The sequence below is a fragment of the Ictidomys tridecemlineatus genome, chromosome 11 (assembly GCF_052094955.1).
Source record: "Ictidomys tridecemlineatus isolate mIctTri1 chromosome 11, mIctTri1.hap1, whole genome shotgun sequence".
In the NCBI taxonomy this organism is placed as follows: domain Eukaryota; kingdom Metazoa; phylum Chordata; class Mammalia; order Rodentia; family Sciuridae; genus Ictidomys; species Ictidomys tridecemlineatus.
In genome coordinates, this window is record NC_135487.1 from 9784276 (window position 1) to 9806945 (window position 22670).

The 22670-nt window shown below is 65.2% G+C and overlaps 1 protein-coding gene across 5 annotated transcripts in view; it reads left to right on the plus strand.

Moving 5' to 3' along the window:
• Nucleotides 1-22670, plus strand: part of Kazn (kazrin, periplakin interacting protein) — an 892501-nt gene that overhangs the window by 820239 nt on the left and 49592 nt on the right. For all 5 annotated transcript variants that reach the window (XM_078025325.1, XM_078025324.1, XM_078025326.1 and 2 more), the window contains one exon: nucleotides 21328-21464. In XM_078025325.1, the coding sequence (XP_077881451.1) occupies nucleotides 21328-21464 (137 nt within the window). The remainder of the gene's footprint in view (nucleotides 1-21327; nucleotides 21465-22670) is intronic.

The following is a 22670-nucleotide window of genomic DNA, read 5'->3' on the forward strand; positions in this document are numbered from 1 at the left end:
GGCCTTCGCGTCAGGTGGACCTGGCTGAGAACGTGGAGATCTCTGGTCTCACTGCTGTGTGGCGTTGGGCAGGTTACTCCACCTCTCTGGGCTTCATTTTACCATGGGATGGACCTCGCAGGGCCGCCTTTGGAAGGGTGTCTGCAGGATAGAGGGGGGTGTAGCAGGTGAAGGTTCCCCCCCCCCGGGGGGCCTGTAAATCTCTGATTCTCCTTCCTCCCTGGCTTCCTCCCCCAGTGCCTTGAGCCCCAGCCGCTGGCCCCTGTCCAGAGCCTGACCTTGGCCTGGGCTCCTGAGGCCTTTCTTCGGAAATGGCTTTGGCTGCTCCGCGGAGGGAGCCGCCCGGATCCGCCTGCAGATGGGAATCTCGGGGCGCCCCTTGCCAGGCCTTCCATGACATCGCTCTTATTTCCCAGGAGCTCTGGGTGCCGTCAGCGTGCGGTGGCACTTTCAGAACTTATGAGTGCTTCGGGGACCAAGCCCCCGGATGTAGCCAGCGCCGGACTGTCCCCGCCGACTCTCCGCTGCATGCCCACCTGCTGGTCTCCTGTCTGGCCCCACCTGCTCAGCCCTGGGGACCCGTAGGGTGGGCATGATGTTCCGGCCTGGGGCACACTGAGCGCTGGCACCGTCCCCGGCGGCCGACCATGGTTCGGGAGGACCGTGAGGGTCGCTCACTGACCCGTGGGGGCGACTCAGGGAGGGACCGGGTTTTCCAGGAGCCACCCACTCAGCCCTGCAGAGCTGAGGTCCTCGGGCCTCCAGAGGTCACCTGCCACCTCACACGCCCTGGGGAGGCTCCCGGGAGCTGGCAGGTGGCAGGTGTGGAGCACAGGATGCAGGGGACAATGACCGGGTGGTACCGCGCACCAGGCAGAGGGTGGGAAGCCAGGGGTGGGTCCCAGGTGCCCCCGGGGAGGTGGCACCAGGTTGAGTCGGGGACAGACATCTGCAGACGCCCAGCTGGTACCGGTGACGGGTCCCCAGATCCCACGGCTCTGTGGCCCCAGAGCTGCGGCACCCAGTTGCACGGGGGCTGTTTCTTCTGTCCTAAGAGAGGACGGCCCGGGGTCAGGAGCTGCCCGGGTCCTGAGCCTGGCTTGTCACTTACGTCCGAGTGGCCCTGGGGAGTCACGGGGCTTCCAGGAACCGAGGTCTCCCTGCGCATTGGACACCCAGGTGGGCCGGGCAGAGCTCCGCTGGCCTGGCGTGCGCGAGGCCAGGTCCCGTCCCCAGCACCCCAGAACACCGCCTGCGCCCCGGCACTTCCTCACCTAACGTCTGGGGGTGGGTGCTCTTTGGTCCCCAGGAGGCAGAGGGCCCAGGGAGGTCAGGGGTCACCCAAGGCCACACGCTGGGAAGGGGCGGAGCTGGACTTGACCCAGGTTGTATGGCACTTGTCATCCCTGCCTCGGGGTGACACAGGTGACCAGAGCCTCCTTCTAGGGCTTCCTGAGGCCAGGTCACACAGGCGCTCCCTGGGGACAAGCTGTCCCCTGTCCCTGCTGTGCCGATCAGCAGGGGCCCTGGGGACATGTTTGAGGGCGCGGGTCCAAATCCGCATTCCTGGGGGTTTGGGCATTTATTCTCTGGAGGGTGGTGACAGTGGCCCCGGGTTCCAATCGTGCCGCGTCAGAACCTGTGCAGCCAGGCACACCGAGCCACCTGCAGGCTCTCGGTGCCAGTCACAGGCTGCGGTCAAACCGGCTTTAAAAACCGAGCAGCAAGACGGGAAGCCGTCCGTCTGCCCAGTGGGTTTGGCCAGGGCTGGCCCCTTCCCAGGGCCATGCCCAGGCAGTGTCCTGGGCTCAGCTGCTGGCATGAAAAGGGGTCGGGGAGGCACCAAAGGGTGCCTTTCCCATGAGTGTCACCTGCATGTCACACATTGGTCCCTGCCTTGACACTGGGCTCAGGACAGTGCAAACACCCAGCCCCCGCAGGCAGATGACAGCCCCTTCACCTTGTGTGTCCCCAGCCCACCTGTGCCCTGTCCTGTAGACACACAAGTTCACCCTGCCCCCGGGTCACTCACGGTGTCCCTGCCACACACACCGGGTCTGCTCCAGAAGCTGCCCCTTGACATCCACGTCCCGGCCTGTGGCTGGACTGCTCTCCGCAGCCTAGGCCCAGCCCTGCCGGAGAAGCCACCCAGCCTCCCCTCCCCCATTACAGAGTCCCTTGTGTCCTGGGCACTGGAAGGTGCTGGGCTTGCTTTGCTGAGGTCAAAGGGAGGGAGTGGACAGGCCTGGGACCAAGTGACCCAATCCCGGCTCATGCTGGGCTTCGACTCATGTGAGCTGAGTTTCCACATTTGCAAAATCAGAGTAAATACTGTGATTTCAGACCTGGACCTCCTGGGGCTGACTGATGGGGACGTTCTTATTTCATTGATTTTAAATGCGCACCTTTCAGCCGGGCTGCGTGGCACACACCTATAATCCCAAAGACTCGGGAGGCTGAGGCAGGAGGACAGCAAGTTTGAGGCCAGCCTTGGCGACTTAGCAAGGTCCTGTCTCAAAAAGAGCTCGGTGGTAGAGCACCCTGTTCCCTCCCAGTGCCTCGAAAGAAAGAAACTGCTCGCCGCTTGTGGTTTAGCAGGTGGGACATGGGGGTGCAGCCCCCGGGTGACCCACGAGCCCTGCGTCCTTTCCCGGCACAGAGAAGGACAGCAGCAGAGGCCGCGCGCCGTAGGGTTCATGAGACACGTTTCCACCCAGTTTCTTAAGTGAGGGTTTCTGTGGCCCAGAACAAGCCTGGCGTCCAGTGGCCACCTCTGCCCAGGGTCAGAGCAGAGTCAGGTGCAGTGGCCGGAGCCTGAAGGGAGTGAGGTCCCCCGGTATTTCCTGAGCACCTACTCTGTTCCAGGCACTGTTCCAGGTGCCAGGGACACAGGAGTTGACAAAAGAGACGATAAAACGGGGTGGGGTGGGGTTAAAAATAGAATCCGGTGCTAAGTGCTGAGGGAGAAAATTAATCAGGGCAGTTCTAGAAACTTCCAGGAAGGAACAAGGACACCGCAATGGCAGTTGTGGCTCAGCGGATCTTGGGGACACTTGGGGACCCTGAGAGGTCGGTGGGGCTGCACCGCAGCAGGACCTCAGGGCCGTGGGGCACGTGGAGCACCAGGCTCCTGAAGCTGTAAGGGGGAAGGACACAAGTACTCCTGTCACCCTGTCCCCGATGCCTGGCCTCTGCAGTCCAGCAGGTAATGGCCACAGATGCTGCCCAGGCTCTGCAGGGGGGTGATTCCAGAGCAGAGCTGCCCTGGAGCCCGGAGCCCAGCCCCCTCCTGCGTTGGTTGCCACTGACAGTCTGATTGCGGCCCTCCCCCTCCCCCTTCCCCCCTCCCCCTTCCCCCCTCCCTCCCTCCCCCTCCCCCTTCATCCCTCCCCCTCCCCCTTCCTCCCCCCCTCCCCCTCCCCCCTCCCATCTGCCCTCTGCTGGAGATCTGTCTGTGAGCAGGAGGCCTGGCCCCCCTGGGCCCAGCCTTGGGGCAGAGGTGGCCCTGGGAGCGGGAGTCCCTTCTGCCGACCCGCCCTCTTTCCCCTTTTAATAAAATAAGCGTTTTGCTCCGAGGCTTAATGAGGATCCTGGAGGCTTTGTGGCTTAAGCCCTCGGCCTGCGGAGCGGATGGCTGAGCCTTAGCGGGAGCTCAGCGCGGTACACGGGCCGCCAGGCGTCTGGTGCCCACTGCCAGGCCGGGCCTGGGGCTCCAGTGCTGCCGAGGATGACGCTCTTGCCAGCTGGTCTGTAGCCTGAGGTGGCAGGGTCACTGCAGGTCCTGCTGGGTCATGCAGGCCCCGGGCCACTCTGACACAGGCCGCGGCTCCCACCTGCTGTGTGACCAGAGCTTTATGTGCCCATGGGGGTGGAGACACTGGTTCTCGCCAGGCTGTGACGGCAGCGCTGAAGCCCAGTGTGTCTGCGGAGCCCCCTCGGGTCATCTCACGTGGCCTTCCAACCACCCTGTGGGATGGCAGAGTCGAAGGTCAGAGGTCAGGCGAACTGCCCCAGGAGTCACAGTATCCACTCTGCTTTCCGAGGTCAGGGTCTACAGAAGGCACTGCCCAGGACCTCGATGGCCCCCATGTAGCAGAGTCACAGTGGTGGTGGCTCCTGCCCCAGCTACAGCCCAGAGTCCCCTCCTCTGTCATCCTGCTCAGGGGGGCTGGATTTCGGCCCATTACTGGCTCTGTTCCGTGACCCCCCTGGACAGTCAGGAATTCCACACTCGTCTCCTTAACAGGTCCTGGGTGCTGGGGGACACTTTCTCACACGTGCCTGCAGCCCCTCCGCTCCTGCCTCAGCCAGCCCTACCCAGGGGATGAGGGCACTGGGAGCCCCTGGTGACCAGGCAGCGTCCTGGACGTGATCTGCAACAGTGGGAAGGCCTTCAGGGCAGAGCCCAGGCTGAGCCCAGGATGATGGTCACCCTGTCGTCACCTCTTCTCACAAAACTGGGGTCCCCTGGGAAGAGCGCAGGCAGCGTTGGGACACTGTGGCCACAGAGAGCCCGGCAAGTGACCTCCTCAGCTCAGGAGTCGGGCAGCCTGGCCAGGCACCGGCAGGACCCATGAGCCCTGGGGGCCCCACCCTCGGCCCCCTCTGCTGGGGAGCCCTCTGCTGGGAGCCCGGCGCTTGACGCCTCGCCCAGAGCCGGGTGTTGACGCACAGTGGCTCAGAGGGGCCCAGGGAGGGGCTGCTTGGGCACCCGAGCAGGCAGGACAGCCACAAAGCAGAGGGGACGCTTTGTCAAGCACCGCCTTGGTGGCAGGTCTTCTTACTATGCAAAGTTCCAGCCATTGACAGAAGTTAGCAAAGTAACGTGACAAACCCAAGCCCTTGTCACCTGTCACCTCCGTCACCCCATGGCCAGCTCCGCCCACCCTCCTCCACTCCCTCCCCCCATGACTTCAAATCAGTCCCCAGATGTGTCATGTGGTCTGCAGGCTTCGGCCTCCATGGGAGGTGGGGCTCCCAACGGTCATCCACCTGAAGGAAAGCCACCGTCTCCGGGTCCCCGTCTCGGGGTCCCCGTGCCCCCTGCGCTCACCTGCTGTTTTACTTTGTTGGAATCAGAATCCAAAAATACCCTCCTTGTGAGGAGCCGCGGTCCCTCCCCTGCTCGTCCTTCTTGACGTCTTTCTGTATTTTTATTTTTCTTGCCCGTTTCCTGTTGGGGGCCGCGGTGTCTGTCCGAGCGTCTCTGTGGCGTTTGGAGTTGCTGGTCGCAGACGCGTGGTGTCTGTAACAGGCCCCTCCGTCCCTCGAATCCCGTGTAAAGGGACCCTTCTTGCGGAGTTGATCAGGGTCGTTGTGGACTTGACTTTTGGAACAATCTTCAGAGGATGGACGTCTCCCTGGTCCTGCCTTTTGTGGTGCTGACGGCCTGGAGGCGCCGTGGTGGTCAGTGGCCTGCAGAAGTGGGTGGTGGTGTTCTCTCGGGGGCCCCTCCACGCGGCAGCTGGGGTCCTGCTGCAGGAGACCCCTGTCGTCCAGGGCGTGGCTGCCCAGGGTGTGGCCGCAGCCCCTGGGCCTGGCAGGTGGAAGCTGGGCGGGGCCTTGCCCACTGCTCTCCTGGTCGGATGGTCAGCGCCTCTGCTTTCCCTGGCCGTCGGGAACAGCTCAGGCGACGTGTTAAGAACCTGGTGCTTCCAGAGCTCCCAGGGCTCGGGCATTTAGAAAGCCAGTAACTCCCGTGGCGTGTCACACGGATGGCCACAGGTGTCCGGCCAACGTGGATGCTGCCGGGTCACCCGACAGAGCACCTGCCGTGTCCCTGGAGACAGACGGGCTGTTCTCACTTGGCCAATGAGAGGGCCGAGCCCCACGCGCAGGGACCTGCTGGCTTCCTCAGCAGGTGGTGCAGGAGCCCAGGAGCTGGGCCACCAGCAGGGGCAGAGGTGAGGTGGCCTGTCCCCTGACTCCTGCCAGGCTGGAGACGCGCTCCTCCTCCTGCCTGGGGAGTGCCCAGGGCCTGGCAGGAACCCGCTCTGGGAGCGCGGCGTGTTGGCCACCGGGACACGCAGCTGGGGGGGGGGGCGGGTGCTTGGCTGCACCTTGACTCGCTGCCTCCTGGCACTGCCCGAGCACTGAGTGGCCCCAGTTCTCTGCCTACCCCTGGGGTTACTGAGAGCCTTCAGGAGCCTTGTTTCTGTCCAGCCTGGGTCTGGCTTCAGGCAGGGCGTGGAGCTTGGCGGAACGCGTGAGCATGGACGTGGGTAGGCCATCTGTCCCTGGACCTGGCCACAGGCTCTTGAGAGCAGGGACTCCTCTGTCCTCTGTGGCCAATGCTGGGCACTGCATCGGGGGTGGGGACCACTCAGCATCTTTAGGACAGAAGGAGGAAGAGGCCGGGGATGGCCAGTGGTGGGCGGCCGGTGCAGACCCCGGCTCTCCTGTGGGAGGGCCTCAGATGGCACCGTCCTCGGCCCCAGTGGTAATAATGGCAGGTCCCTCCCGAGTCCCGGGACATCCGTCATGCGTCACTCCGTTCCGTTCTCCAGAGAAGCCCGAGGTGGGAGCTGCCGCCCTCCGCCTGTAGGCACCCAGAGGTGCCAAGAATTGACGGAGGCCCCTGGGAGTGGAGGAGCGGGACCCGAACCCAGTGGTGGGACACAGATGCCTGCCCCCTCCGGCTGCTCCGGCACCTGCTGTCACACCAGGTGTCCCCCAGAAGCTCGTGCGGGCACCACGGTCATGTTCGAGGGTGACATGTTGGGGCGCGAGAGCCTCGGCTGGCCGGTGTGCCCCGCTGGCTGGCAGGTGTGGCCCGCTGGCTGGCAGGTGTGGCCCTCCAGGTGTGGCCGGAGGGCTGGGGGCTGTGCCTTTGGGGTTTGTGTTTGGCCTTGGCGAGTGAGACTCGGGGTCCGGTTGTCCCCCCTGCTCTCCTCCTCCTCCCCCTTCCGCCATGACGCCGCCTCACCTGGGCCCCGAGCCTGAGCTGCCGTCCAGGGACTGAGGCCTCCGAGCCCCAGATCAACTTTTCCTGCTCTAAAAACCGTTCTCGTCGGGTCTCGGGGTCACGGGCGATAAGCTGACCAGAGACAGGTGCTCAGTTCTTGAGCTTTTGGCCCTCACAGCCAAACAGGGAGGCCCGCTTGTCCCAGGCCCCGGGACGGAGCAGAGGACGGGCATCGGGGGAATGAGAACAGAGATGGGTGGCCTTCAGAGAGGCCCAGGGCAAAAGGAAGTCACGGGCCGTGCCCAGAGCCCACAGCCAGCCCCCTGCTGGGGACCGTTCTTCCCGCGTCCAAGTAGGCAGGGCTCAGGTGCCTCTGAAGGGAGGGCAGTTCCCAAACACGACGGTTCCCAGTGTCCGTGGCCTAGCAGATGCTGCCCCCTGTCCTGCAGTGACCCCAACCTCCAGCTCCGGGCCTGGCAGCTCCGAGCGCTTTGAAGCCTTAGAGTTCTGGGGGAGACCTAGTGTCACCCCCGTAAGCCGTTCACGCAATCCTGCCTCTAGGGTGAGACTGAGGGTTGGTACCGGCCACCCCGGGCAGTAGTGAGCTCCCCGTCTGTGGGGAGGGGGTGCAGATTTCTCACCTGCTCCCTTATTTGATCTTGGTGACCTCTAAGGATCTCAGGGGTCCTCCGGGTCCCCCATCTCCCTGTCTTCTTGTCAGCCTGATGGCTCCATCTCCCCGTCCCTTTCCCGGGCCACCCTTCGGATTTTTTCTCAGTGAGACAAACCAGAGCCCGTGGGATTCTACAGTGCTATGGGGTCACCGTCCCTGTGTGTCTGTTTGGTGGCAGGCTTGGCTAATCGCTCATCTAATTATACTCATTAACATTTAAATGTGTGGTCATTAACGGATCTGGACGTGGCGGTCTAAATATTTGATCGAGGTCTTAATTACAGTAGGCTTCCTGTCCTGCCGTAAAGCCTCGCGCCCCCCAATTAAAGGGACAGCGTCAGGTAGCTCGGGCCTGCGGGGGCCTGCGGGGGCCACGGTGTCTGATTCCCTGAGACGGCGCCTTAGAAGAAGTGGCCTTCGGTGGACAGCCCAGGAGAGCTTCCTGCTGCCTCTGTGCTCCCAGCTGCAGTCACGAGTCCCTGCAGAGGGGACCTCAGAGACAGGATCCCAGCTCCTTCTTTCTGCCAAGGCCGTGAGGAGCCGGGAAGAAGAGCCCCGCCCCCCGTTCTTGTCCCCCCACATCTGGAAGCCCTGGCGGGGCCCTGGGGGAGGGGAAGAGGAAGACGAGGGGTGAGTTTTGTGGCCGCGGGGTCTGTGACACTCCTGCAGTGGTCACCAGGCCTGTGGGCCCAGGATGCTCTCGCCTGGTGACGGCGTCTGCACAGCTCCCGAGGCTCTGGGGTCTTCCAGCCCGGGTGCAGGTGACTGTCGCCTGAGGCTGCGGGGTCTCCCGGGGTCACGTGGCCACCTGGAGGCCACCGGCATCCTCGCTGTCCTTCTGCAGCTCTGCCTGGCCCGAGACTTGGGTTGGCCCAGCAGCCGTCCTGGGAGAAGCGGGCTGTGGCCTGCGGGGGTCGGAACGTCTCATGGGTGGGGCCACCGGGCTGCTCCCCACAGCCCTGCCGGGCACCGGCCATCTGGACACCGCCACCCTGCCTGGCCCTGCCCCTGCGTCTCCCCGGCCGGGCCAGCCTGACCTAGCCCTGCCTCAGTGACCTCACGGGTCAGCTGGGGAGGATGAGGTCCCCCCCAGGTCGATCTGAAGGAGTAAATATTTCCAAGGCGGAGACCGATACCTGAGCCAGGCGCGGCTCTGGGGAAATACCCCCTGCGCCGTGATGGCCATCGTCACCGTCGCCATCGTCACCGTCACCATCGCCATGGAGGCCCCACTGACACCCCCTGCCAGCCCCCACCCGTCCTTCCTGGGAACCCTCTTCACCGCTGCCCACAGGGCCACCGGACCACGTTGCCAGGGCCCATGCAGGACAGAGCTGGACCTCAACAGAGGACGGAGCCCCTGTCCCCCGAGTCCCAGGAGGCCCGAGGGTCGGTCGGTAGGAGGACATGTGCCCACAGCTGGAGCTGCCCAGGCCCTCAACACACCTGCACCGTAGAGCTGGGAGCCCTGGGCTGTCCTCACGCTGGACGCTGTTCCGGGGACACCCTGCTGGGCGAGCGCAGTTCTTCTTTGCTGAAGGGTCACCTACTGTGGGACAGCGCAGGTCTCGGGCCTGCGTCTCAGATTTTCACAGGCTGACCCCACCGGGGTGACCAGCACCAGATCCGGGAGTCGAGCCTCCTGTGCCCCTGGCACTGTCCCCTCGGGGCACAGCCTCCTGCTGCCCGCCCAGGTGGTTCGCCGGCAGCACCTCACCTCCACGTCGGCCCAGGAGCATGGCGGTCCGTCTATGGGGCCTTTCCTCGTGACTCTCACCCTCCCTCATTCTCCTGGGCCCTGAGGTCCACCGGGTGCCGGGGCTGGCCGTGGCCGCGTCTCGGGAGCACGTCTGGGTTCCTGCTGGAGCCTCGCAGCTGCTGCAGGCTGCTGGGTGACGGGACACGGTGCCTGCTCACAGGACGCATACCTGGGCGGGAACCCCGTCCCTCCCCTGCGGACACAGACTGGCCTGACGTGATTGGCACTGGGTCCTACAGCTTGTGCGTGGGGACTGGGATTTGAGGCCAGAAGTCTGGCTCCAGGCTCTGCCCTCTGGACCCTGCTCTCCACTGCCTGTCCTCTCTTCTGAACTCGCCTGGGAAGAAACTGACCAGCCACCAGGCTGTCACCTGCACTGAAACTTGAAGGCCCTTGGGTGGACAGAGCTGGTGGGACCAGTCTCCACGTCACTCAGCACCCAGAGCAGCTTCTTCTACAAAGCACAGAGAGGGACATGAGTTCCCAAAGCCACACAGCATTCCAGCTTGCACCCCGGTGACCCACCTCCCAGTCCTCTGGTTGTCCCCTGCTGCACGTCCCCTCTTCCTCTCTCAGGACGGAGCCAGAGCCATCAGTCTTGCCTGAGACTGACCTTACACACCCCCGTGAGCCTTTAAAAACAGTCGTCATGGTGTGGGTGTGAGGCCTGTGGCCGGTGGAGCTGTTTCCAGAAGCACCCCTCCCCCAAGCCTAGGGAGTGTGTTCCGGCCTGGCCACGGCCACTATTTTTAGTGTCGATTTGGAGGAAGGAGGACTTTTCCTGGATTCTCCTTCAGAGGCTGGAAAACAAAACCTCCCGCCCGCCCCACCCATTTCCCTGCTGCTGGTGCTCGGCTCCCAGGGGACTGGAGGGGGCTGTCCTCCAGGTGAGCCCCGGGTGGGTGGCAGTGCCCACAGATCCCTCTGCCCTGCTGCCCCCGGTTCTCTCCCCGTGTCCACTGGGGACTGGCCAGCCCTTCCCAGCTAAAACCTGTTGCCCCTGGGGGTCCTGGGCCCTGGGCCCCCACACGAGGCCGAGGCTTGCCCAGTGGCTGAGTGGCCTACAGCGTCCTCTCCCCAGATGGCCAGGCTCCCGGGCAGCGAGCGTCCAGGGGGTCTCACAGCCTCACCTCAGGTGGGAAGTGTCCCCTGGCAGCTGGGAGCTTCTGCGCTCAGGTCCCGTCCCCAGGGTAGGATGAGGAGGACGCTGTCTTCCCCTGTCACACACAGGGGTCAGGGGTCTCACCCAGGGACACACGACCGGCCAGTGGTGGGGCAGGCTTCCTGCCCAGGTCTCTGCAGCACCCAGCCCTCAGCCCGGGTGTCCCCAGGCCTCCACAGACGCCTGCCCAGGTCAGGGGCACCCACCTGTGGCCCGCAGACGCGATGGCCAACACGGAGAAACTAAAGCGGCATTTCAGGAATTCAAAGGAATAGGGACGTGGGGCTCGGAATTCTCCGGAACCGTCAGGATGTGGGGCACTGGGTCGGAGACAGCTGGCCCTGCGGGCAGTGGCCTGCTCTGCGTGGGGCGTGGGGAGGGCGGGCATGCTGGGAATCCTGAGCCTCGCACCCCCCGAGCCTGAGCGTCTCCCTGCGCCTCTTCCTTTTCCTGCCACGGGCCAGGATCCGTGCCAGCTCCCGGCTCTGACAGGCCAGGCCCAGGCCCAGCTTTCCAGAGGCTTCTAGGCGCGTCTGGAAGGCTGGGAGGTCCTGAGCATCCGTCTGTCCAGGCCACTGGTGCGAGGCCCCTGGGTGGCTGTGGGCCGTGGGCAGTGGGCAGGTGGTCATGGGCAGGTGGTCATGGGTAGGTGGGCCGTGGGCAGGTGGGCTGTGGGCAGGTGGTCATGGGCAGGTGAGCTGGGGCAGGTGGGCTGTGGCAGGTGGTCATGGGCAGGTGGGCCGTGGGCAGATGGTCATAGGCAGGTGGGCTGGGCAGGTGGTCATGGGCAGGTGGGCCATGGGCAGATGGTCATAGGCAGGTGGGCTGGGCAGGTGGTCATAGGCAGGTGGGCTGTGGGCCGTGGGCAGTGGGCAGGTGGTCATGGGCAGGTGGTCATGGGTAGGTGGGCTGTGGCAGGTGGTCATGGGCAGGTGGTCATGGGCAGGTGGTCATGGGCAGGTGGGCTGTGGGCCGTGGCAGGTGGTCATGGGCAGGTGGGCCGTGGGCAGGTGGTCATGGGCAGGTGGGCTGTGGCAGGTGGTCATGGGCAGGTGGTCATGGGCAGGTGGTCATGGGCAGGTGGGCTGTGGGCCGTGGCAGGTGGTCATGCAGGTGGGCCGTGAGCAGGTGGTCATGGGCAGGTGGGCCGTGGGCAGGTGGTCGTGGCAAATGGTCATGGGCAGGTGGGCTGTGGCCATGGGCGGGTGGTCATGGGCAGGTGGGCCGTGGGCAGGTGGGCCGTGGGCAGGTGGTCATGGGCAGGTGGTCATGGGCAGGTGGGCCGTGGGCAGGTGGGCTGGGCAGGTGGTCATGGGCAGGTGGGCTGGGCAGGTGGTCATGGGCAGGTGGTCATGAGCAGGTGGGCCGTGGGCAGGTGGGCCGTGGGCAGGTGGGCTGGGCAGGTGGGCCGTGGGCAGGTGGGCTGGGCAGGTGGTCATGGGCAGGTGGTCATGAGCAGGTGGGCCGTGGGCAGGTGGGCTGGGCAGGTGGTCATGGGCAGGTGGGCTGGGCAGGTGGTCATGGGCAGGTGGGCCGTGGGCAGGTGGGCTGGGCAGGTGGTCATGGGCAGGTGGTCATGAGCAGGTGGGCCGTGGGCAGGTGGTCATGGGCAGGTGGGCCGTGGGCAGGTGAGCCGTGGGCAGGTGGGCTGGGCAGGTGGTCATGGGCAGGTGGTCATGAGCAGGTGGGCCGTGGGCAGGTGGGCTGGGCAGGTGGTCATGGGCAGGTGGGCCGTGGGCAGGTGGGCTGGGCAGGTGGTCATGGGCAGGTGGTCATGAGCAGGTGGGCCGTGGGCAGGTGGTCATGGGCAGGTGGGCCGTGGGCAGGTGGGCTGGGCAGGTGGGCCGTGGGCAAGTGGGCTGGGCAGGTGGTCATGGGCAGGTGGTCATGAGCAGGTGGGCCGTGGGCAGGTGGGCTGGGCAGGTGGGCCGTGGGCAGGTGGGCTGGGCAGGTGGTCATGGGAGGTGGTCATGAGCAGGTGGGCCGTGGGCAGGTGGGCCGTGGGCAGGTGGGCTGGGCAGGTGGTCATGGGCAGGTGAGCTGGGGCAGGTGGGCTGGGCAGGTGGTCATGGGCAGGTGGGCCGTGGGCAGATGGTCATAGGCAGGTGGGCTGGGCAGGTGGTCATAGGCAGGTGGGCTGTGGGCTGTGGGCAGGTGGTCATGGGTAGGTGGGCTGTGGCAGGTGGTCATGGGCAGGTGGGCTGTGGGCCGTGGCAGGTGGTCATGGGCAGGTGGGCCGTGGGCAGGTGGTCATGGGCAGGTGGTCATGGGCAGGTGGGCTGTGGCAGGTGGGCCGTGAGCAGGTGGTCATGGGCAGGTGGTCGTGGCAGATGGTCATGGGCAGGTGGGCTGTGGCCATGGGCGGGTGGTCATGGGCAGGTGGGCCGTGGGCAGGTGGTCATGGGCAGGTGGTCATGAGCAGGTGGGCCGTGGGCAGGTGGTCATGGGCAGGTGGGCCGTGGGCAGGTGGGCTGGGCAGGTGGGCTGGGCAGGTGGTCATGGGCAGGTGGTCATGAGCAGGTGGGCTGTGGGCAGGTGGGCTGGGCAGGTGGTCATGGGCAGGTGGGCCGTGGGCAGGTGGGCTGGGCAGGTGGTCATGGGCAGGTGGTCATGAGCAGGTGGGCCGTGGGCAGGTGGTCATGGGCAGGTGGGCCGTGGGCAGGTGGGCTGGGCAGGTGGTCATGGGCAGGTGGGCCGTGGGCAGGTGGTCGTGGCAGTTGGTCATGGGCAGGTGGGCTGTGGCCATGGGCAGGTGGGCTGTGGGCCGTGGGCAGATGGTCATGGGCAGGTGGGCTGGGCAGGTGGTCGTGGGCAGGTGGGCCTTGGACTCTGTGTGCCCCAGGTCATGGCAGGAGCTGGGTGGGGGTCAGGGAGCCAGGATTCATCGGGGGAGAGGAGGCGCTCTGGAGGCCCGGCTGGTACAGCAAACAGAAGGTCAGTGGCCAGGCGGCCAGGTGGGAGGCGCAGGGCGCCCGAGAAGAGCAGAGTGGGACTGGGATTAGGAGGGTGGGGGCGGGGAGGGGGGGAGGGGCTTCAGGCAGAGGGAGCAGCTGGCACAAGTGTCCTCAGCCGGGACAGTGCCCTCCGGGCATCAGGGAGCCAGCGTGGGCCCCGCAGAGGAGACGAGGCCAGAGAGGCGCAGGGGCCGTGACGGGGGGCCCGTGGGCCTCTGGAGGGGTCGGCGCAGCCCTGAGGGGAGAAGCCCCGTGGCCCGACTGTCACGTGAAGGGGCCGCTGCTCGGCTCCAGTTAGGTCCAGGAGGCCCCTTGGGGCTACCGCGCGGCCCAGTGTGGGACGGTGATGCCAGAGGCCAGCGGAGTGGCCAGGGCGGTGAGGGTGGCCAGACTCTGGCGGGGCTTGCTGGCGAGCTGGGTTTAGGGAAGGGGGTCCAGGAAGGTTCCAGAGTCCGGGACCAGTGCCCTGGAAGGCTGAGACCCCCGTGAGGGAGAGTGGAGCACGTGAGGAGGGTTGGGGGCTGGTCAGGGACGTGCTGTGGGACACGCGTGGCCCCAGATGCCGTGGGGTGCACACAGGCGGGGGGGTTGGTGTGGAAAACACACCCGGCCCTGGCAGGGCGCTGGCCAGGCCGGCCCCAGCGTGAGGTGGGTGAAGTACGGGGTCGCAGGGCCCAGTGACGAAATGACCGAAGGGGCAGCTCGGGGACTGGTGCCTCCAGGGCCTAGAGGTCAGCAGCCAGCACAGCCCAGGAGAGGGCACACCACGGAACAGGGGAGCCAGGCAGGCCGAGGGGAGGAGGTGGCCCTGTGCCAGTGGAGCCTACGCCCATGGGGACAGGGGACTATGGGGTGGGGGGCGGCAGAACGGTCCAGAGGATGGGAGGAAGGAAAGCGGGCGAGGCCTGTCGGGGGGGGGGGGCGAGGAGGGATTTCTGATGAACAGGCCAGAGCTGCAGGACTCTGGGGACCCACGGAGGTCACGTGCAAATGCAGAGACCTCGATGGCCCAGGGGGCTCTGGAGATGAACAAAGGGGGCTTCAGTCTCCAAACAAAGGGAAGAGAGTGCAACAGACACTAGGGTTTCCTTGGGACGGATTCTCTAAAGCGCCGTTGCCAGTGAGGAGGCCTTGGCCAACTCCAGCCACGGCGGGCAGGACGGGCCGCTCCCTGCCCTGCGGGAGCCCGGACGGCCAGTCGAGAGCGAGTGGACAGAGACACGTGAGGCCCACCCAGCACTTCCCTCGACCTGTCAAGGGGCGTCACGCTGCATGGAGTCCCTTGTCCCCTGTCACTGGTGCAGATGTCTGGTTTCCCCCGGTGGACAGTTAATCACTGCTGGCTCTGTGGCTTCCAGAGTCGGTCTAGGTCCCACGGAGCGTGATGTCGTCGGCACAGTGTTGACCCAGACAGGGGTCCCGGAGCACTTCTCCCACATGCCAGCCCTGACCTGCCGCTGGGGCATCTGCCTCACTCTCTGAGCCGCCCGGACCCGTTGGCCTCTGGTGCCACAGCAGACATCCTTAATCAACAGCCGGGTTCCCAGAGGGCCTGGTGGATTGGCCATGTCTGCCGCGGCCCGAGGACTGGGAAACAAGGACCTGCTTGGATACGTCCTGTCCTGCCCGGGCAGCAGGTTGGGGAGGTCTGGGGCTGGCTTTGTAGGGGGCACACTGAGAGAGGACTGTGGGGCATCTGTCAAGTCCCTGGGCCTGAGCGCCCAAGTGCTGGGGTGGGCAGCCAGGCCTGCCTGCCATCTGGCTGTGTGGCCCTCTGCTCATTCAAGGTGACAAGAGGGGAGGTACATTGTCCCTGGCGTCCACACCAGCCAGGGGGCGTCTCTGGCCGGGCCTGGCTCAGGGGGGCGTTCTCCTTAGCTGCCCCGTGCCCAGGCCCAGTGGCCCTCGTCACCTGAGTGCCACAGGATGGGGCAGAGCCAGGCTCACCCTGCGGGAGCCAGGGGACTCCAACCTCCGGAAGGCAGCCACCAGCGCCAGCCAGGACCACAGACCCGTGGGCCCCTTGCTGCTGCAGGTTCTGCCCTCCCCCTCCCGCCCTGGGGCCTCCCCCAGCCCGGGCTCTCTTAGAGAGCTGAACTGTCCCCTGCGTCCCCTGGGGTCTGGCCTGGAAGTGGCAGGGGGGACGCCAGGGAGAGAAGCTGACTGAGCGCCTGCTGCCTCCACCGAGCTCCGCGCTGTCCTCTGTCACCTGCACCTTACAAGGTGGAGCTGGGTCTGTGCTGCCTCACAGCCGAGGAGGCTGGAGGGCCACCTGCCGGGGCTCGGTCCCTCCAGCTCACAGGGGCGGAGAGGCTGCCGGCCAGGGCTCCCGACCCAGGCCCTGACTTCCTGGGGCTCTCTTCTCCCCAGATGCCCACGGCCTGCGCCCCACAGTTCACTGAAGGCCAGACAGCCTGTCCCCTATGCGCAGGAAGGACGAGACCCTCAGTGGCCGCCTGCAGATGAGGAAACCGAGGCTTAGTTAAACTTGAGCAGACCCCCAGCCGTGTGGCCGGCGGGCTGCTGAGTGACGTCCGCCGTTCTCCCTGCCCCTCGGGCCTCAGTTTCCTCAACTGTAAGGGGAAGTCGAGCTGGATCCCGTGTGCCCTCTGCCCCGCTGCCTGCCCACCCCTGGTCTACGTAGAGGCTGAAAGCAGGACTGGTCAGCAGTGTCGGCCGGAGAAGAAAGGGCGTCCCCTGCTGGCCACGGCTGGGATCGTCCTGCATGGGCTGCCATTCACCTGCCTTCCCACCTCTGAACTCAGGTTTGCGGGGGACCCCCAGGCCGGGAAGTTGAACAAGGACCCTGCGTGGAACGTCCAGGCCCACAGTCTCCTGAGCTCACGCTGGTGGGAAGCCTGGTGGTGGCCTGGAATGGGACCTGACGTGCTGCCTGGGGAATGGGTGGCCAGGGAGGGTTCCTGAGAGCTGCGGCCCACGCGGGTACACGCGGGTACACAGGTTCCCAGCAGCACGGGCAGTGGGGTGCACAGAACACAGGACCACCATTAATGACACCCCGTCAAGCCTCTCGGGGGGTCGGGTGGCCGCAGGAGTGGCATCTTGTCAGAGCACCTCGTTCCCGGCTGCATGCTGGGTCACGGTGGCCACGGCCGGCCACTGCCTACAGCCACGTGCCTACACAGCAGGGCGGGCGAGGGGGGCCCTCAAGGCCGGACCTCCCGGGTCTGGGCCCAGGACCTGCTTCTGCTCCGTGGCCTTGGTGAGCAGGTCCACCCCCGAGCCCCTGATTGCTCCTCCGTGGGGCAGGTGCATCCCACCCATGGCACAGAGTCCTTCAGGGCCCATGGGGACAAGTGTGTGGTCACCGGCCACGCTGTGGGGGTGGCCTTGGGGTTGGTGATTCTGGAGGCCGCAGGGTAGCGGGTGAGGAGGGCGGGGCCTGGCAGCCGCTGCCGTTCGCACCACTTGGCCCAGGTCCCTCCTCTGTCCCAGGCCACCGCCCCCCTCCTACCGCGGGTGGCTTCATAAGGGGATGGTGAGGTTTGAGTGATGAAAAGTCAGGGGACGTGGCACGGTGCGGGCCCTTCCTCAGTCACCACGCGGGAATCGTCTCAGTACCTCAGGCTCAGGGAGAGGCGAGACGAGGACGTCACGGGGTCCCTCGGTGCCACCGCAGTGGGTGAGGACAAGGCCTCCTGCAGGCCCCCGGCTCCGGGAACCCCAAAGCCAGGATTCACTGCTCCTCCCCGTGTGGGCCGCGGCCTCCCTTCCCGGGGCGCAGAGGCCAAGGTCTGCTCTGTCCTGGGGGAGCCCAGGGTAGGGGACCTGTCCTCTCCCTTGACCGCTGACCCTGAGCGTCACAGGTGCTGGTGCAGGACTGGTGCTGGGGTCACGTCCCCTAGCTGAGGGGCTGTGGCGTCCTCCGCCAGGGAGGAGGACGGGGCTGCTGTGGAGAGGCCCACCTTGGACACTGGAGGATAGTGACATTCCAGAGAAGAGAGCGGTCACCTGGGGGCCGGGGGTGGTCCACCTCGTCCCTCACGCGTGCTACCCGCCTCTGAGTTGGACGGAGCTCCAGGTTCCCGGGAGCCGGGCTGGTTCCTTCCATGATCCTGCAGGTCCCCCTGGGCTCCATGTCACCCGCTCCATGGCCTCACGCGGAAAGGGACCCGCCTGGGTGATGCGTGATGACGGTGAGGCCCACGGACCGGGGCGGTTGTGGCTGTGTCGGGAGACCTGCCCAGACCCCCGCCCGCTGGCCTGGAGAGCCTCCAGAGGACGTTACAACAGGTGGGAAGGAGACGGTCAGCTGTGACACGGAAGAGCCACCGAGCCCTTCTCACAGCTGTGTGCACAGATCTGAAGTTGTCACTTGGGGCTGACGGTGAGAGGCGTCTGGAGCCAGTGCCCACCCGGAGCCCCCTCTGTGGGGTCACCGCTGGAGCTTTCCAGCTTGGAGCCAGCGCAGGGGTCCCGGGGCCCCGGCTGCTCCCTGTGCCGTCCTCGGGGGAGCCCACAGGGCACCGGTGGAGAGGCTGTGCTAGGGGCAGGCCACGCGACTGCGGGCGGCTGTGTGTGCTTCAGCGGGGGCCGGGCTCCCTGGCCTGCGCGGTGGTGACCGGGTGACCGGTGCCTCCTGGCTCTTAGGCTGAGCGTCCTCGAGGTTCATTCCCCAGGATGCAGCTGGGTCCTCAGCACGGGGCACACAGGTCCTCCAGGAGCGCGCCTGGGAGGAGCCCCGGGGTGTGGCCGCCCCTGCACAGCCTGCCCTGGGGTGCCAGTTATGGGGGTGCAGGCCGCCCACACAGTGGGGCTGCTTCTCCTGGTCAGGGGGTGCCGTCGGGGGTGCAGGCTCCTCTGTCTTCCCCCGGCTCCGCTCTCAGCGTGTCTCCCATCCCGTGCTCCCAAGAAGGCTTGGAAGGAACTGGACTTCCCAGGGGACGTCTGGGTACATCTTCATGACCAGAGATGTGACATGTGCCCCTGTAGCTGCAGGGGAACTTGGGCAGTTGTTTGGGCAGGATGTGGCCTTGCCCCAGGAGTTCCCGTGGCACACGAAGGGTGGACGGACACTGGAGCCGGCCACGTCTCCTCTGCCTATCTCCAGCCACCGGAAGGGAGGAGACGTGTGGGAGCACCCCCGTCCTCACAGCAGCGAACATGGAGCTGGCGCACAGTAGATGCTCAGCTAAAGTTTTTGGGGAGAGCTCCGGCTCACCCTCCTCCTGAGGAAGAGCCACTAATGTGAAGGTGCAGGGCCAGCCCTGGCTAAGGGAGCCCCAGGTCAGATGGGGCAGGCACAGCCCCTGCCCCGCTGCGAAGGTGGCCCACACGTCCATGCACAGACACACACACACACACCACTGCTGGACAGGTGGCCCAGGGTGCAGCAACAGCGGTCCCTGCAGCCAGCAGGAGGCTCCCGTCACCCTCAAAGACAGGAAAGGCCGAGGAAGGCCGCGGTTGGGGGCAGCAGGGAACCCCTTCCCAAACCTCCGTGGCCGAGAGTGACTCCAGAGTCTGGCTGTCATCCAGAGCCATCTGTGACGGGGCACGCGGGAGCCCCAGGGGTTTGATTTCTAACCGTGGGGCGGAGGCTGGCTCCCTACCCTCCAGCTGCAAGACTCAGGCGAACCCCCAGAGGGGCCTGTGCCACCTGCCCCGGGGCAGCTGCTCCCCTGGGCAGGAGGGGCCATCGGAGCCCTCTCCTGGACTCCAGTGCCTCCTGCTCCTCCTGCCCACCCTCTGGGCCCAGCCAGCCCCAGCCCCAGGCAACAGCTGAACCCCAGGCTCTGGCTGCCTAGGGGTCAGCCCTGGTCTCCCGGTCAGAAGCCCGGCCACCCCCTCTCATGGGAGCCTCAGGGGGCAGGTGCCCCGTGGCCCTTCCACAGGATGGTCTCCTCTACAGGATGCCCCCTGACCGGGGTCCGTCTTTGCCTGCAGCAGGGTCCCCAGTGTGGGGGTGCAAGGTGTTAGGCACAGGGCACAGAGCCCGCCTGGGGCCACCTCTGCCTGGGGAAGTGAGGCCAGGCGTCCTCCCCTGCAGGCCTGCCGTCCCAGCGGGCAGGTCGGGGTTCCAGCCCTGGTGACGAGGCTGAGCCCAGCTGGCCACAGGAGGACAGGCCCCGCTGGGGCAGTGGCAGCTCAAAGCTGGAATTCAGAAGTCCACCCAGACCCCCTCCCCCCACCTGCTCTACCTGGGCAGGAGGATGAGAGGGCCCAGGGCCAGAAGGACATCGGCCTCTGTGGACGCTGGGCTGGAGCTCGGGGTCTGCCTTGTCCTGTGTACAGAGGGTCTGCAAGTCCGGGGAAGAGCACAGCCGTTGTCTGCCCCGAGTCAAGGCCATCTGCTAGCCACAGGGCCAGGACCCTCAGATTTGGAGGACCTCTCTGCAGCAGAATGTCGGGTCAGGTGTGTGGGCCTTAGGGTCAGATGTGGCTGTGGTGCTTCAGGCAAATGACTTACCCACTCTGGGCCAGCTCAGGCTGGAAGCTTCCAGAGCCCAGGAATTCACCGCCCACTCCCACCACCTCCACAGTTAGCCTCGGAAGCCCCTCCTTGCCCTACGGGCCTGGGGAGAGGTGACCGTGCTGAAGGGAGGGAACAGAGTCACTGCCCTGCAGAGCAGGGACACGTGTCTGAGTCTGCTGTCCGCCATCTGGTCCCTGTGTCCTACAGTTTAAGGTGTCCACGCCGCTCGAGTTCAGCAGCTTCACAGGATTTACATCCAGCAGGACCAATGGGAGGGGACTGCCAGGACCTTCAGCGTCACCCGTGGCCCGGGCCAGGGCCCCAGATGGTTTCCCTTCTGTCTCCCTAGAGTCCCTTCTTGGGACATTTTGTGTAAATGGCGTCACATGCCTTGTGGCCTTTGGGGACAGGCTTCTCTCCATCGGCATGATGTTTTCAAGCCCCCCACATGGCAATAGGCGGCAGGTGGGTCCTTCCTGGAGCCGCGGTTCACGGTTGGCGCTCCCTGGTGCTGTCCATCCATCATCCCTGGGGTGGGGTCGTTCCGCCTGTTTAGTTTCTTGAAGACGCCGCCGCAGACGCGCTCTTGCCTGGACGTGTGTTCGCGTTGCTCTTGGGTGCTGCGCGCCAAGGGGTGCGATTTCCGGGTCATGTGGTGACTTGTTTGATCTTGAGGAACCGCCTGACTGTTCTCCAAAGCGTCCCCCTCGACACGGCCGGCCGCAGTGAGGGTTCGGTTCACCCGAGTCCTCGCCAACGCTTGTTACTGTCTTTAATCGCAGCCCTTCCAGTGAAGCGGTGCTCGCTCTCCACTATGCCTTTGGTTTGCATTTCCCAGATAACTAACGACATCAAACGCCTTTTCATGTCCTCGTTGGCCACTTCTTGGGGAACTCTGTTCATATTGTACTTTAAGTGGGTTGTCTTTTTATTATTGAGTCGTGAGCGCTATTTACATGTTGCAGACTAAATCCCTAATCAGACCAAGGGCTGGCAGACATTCCCCCGCCCCCGCCGTCTCTGGTTTTGTGGACAGGGTTCTCTGAAGCGCAGGTTTCCGTGTTGATGACCCCAGTTCATCTGTTTTGTCCCTACGTCGGTGTCTTGTCTTACAAGGTTTTAATCAAGCTCTTCTGCCGAGGGGACACCCAGAGTGGATGGGGGACACTTGGGCAGAGCTGAGTCCCTTGGGTGGGCTCAAAGTGGCCCTGGGGGGCCCTTCTGCTTTCTGGGCTGGGAAAGGCCTCAACAAGGCCTGGCCCCTGCCTGGGTCACGCAGTCCCGGTGGGGAGGAGTTGGGCAGAGAGGGCCTGGTCACACCCTGGGGACGCAGTGGGTGGAGCCCGAGAGAGCTTGCACGTCCCAGCCCGGTTTCTCTTCCATTAGAGGCGCGCCGCGGAGCCCCAGGGTCGGGAGCTAACGCGCTTCTCTGTCCTCAGCCATGAAAGCCGACCGCAAGCGCCTGAAGGGTGAGAAGACGGACCTGGTGAGCCAGATGCAGCAGCTGTACGCCACGCTCGAGAGCCGCGAGGAGCAGCTGCGCGACTTCATCCGCAACTACGAGCAGCACCGCAAGGTCAGGGCCCTCCGCGCCCCTCTCTGTCGGGTGCACGCGCTGCCTCTCCAACCCCAGAGCACGGGTGGGAGGCTCCTGTGTGCGCAGCCGGTTCTGGGCGCTCAGAGGAGACCAGCTGAGCCCCTGGTGGCAGGCCCGTGTCGCCTGGACAGTGAGTCCAGCTGCTTCAGATCCCCACCCCCATGTGTGTGCCCTGGGGCATCCCATGGACCCTCTTAGACCGTCAGTTTCCTCATCTGCAGAGAGTGCAGGTCTCTGGGTAGTACACGCCAAGCGCTCAGCACAGCGCCCAGCCAGCCCATAATAAGCACTCCGTCCCTGGGGGCTCTGCCTCTTAGAACTAACATAAAGAGTGAGGAGAAAGACCCCAGCACCTGGGAGACAGCAAGAATCCTGCCTGCAGGGAGGGAGGCTTGGAAGGCTTCCCCGAGGAGGCGACCTATGAGTTGGGCTCTGTGGGATGAGTAGGAGTTGGTGGGTCAGGTCACTGAGGGATTTGGTGCAGCAAGTATCTGCGTGGTCTGGGCAGCACCAGGGTGCCAATAGGATGGTGAGACTGAGGATCAGGCCGCGGCTAAGCCGCTTTTCTGCAGGGAGCGAGTGAACCTTCTGGTGCTCGGGGCAGGGAAACTGCTCCCAGGTACAGGAGTCCCTGGGTGGGGGGTTGGCTGTGACCACAGTGTGCACCAGGCTGAAGGCGGAGGTGGAAGGTGCCTCGGCAAGTCCCTGCACAGTTGTTGGTGGCAGGCCAGCTGGATGGGTCCCGTCAAGGACCGATGCCTCTGAGCTGTAGTGGAAAAGCCGAATGTCCCCAGGCTTTGTCCCCACGTGCACTCTGGTCTTCCCCAGTGACACTCACGGTCACCTCCGGGGCGTGCACATCACTTTATCCCCATGATGAAAACTGTCCCAGAGAACTCGTGGCTGCTCCCGCAGCTTCCACGTCCCCAGTGCTGTCCCCTCCCCTGCCGGCTGGGTCACCGCTGCCAGCACCCGTCCATGCTGAATGCCCCAGGTCCCCATGCGACAAAACTGTTCAGATGAACCAGGGAAGGGCTCGTGCCACCTGCGGGGTCCTGGAGAAAGGCCACGGACATCCCCTGAGCAGTGGCCTTGGAGCTTAAGAGCCCAAGAGCAGATGGTCACTGTGTCATTTAATGACACGTGAGGTCCACGCCTGTGATTTTGCCCTTTTTTGGCAAGAAG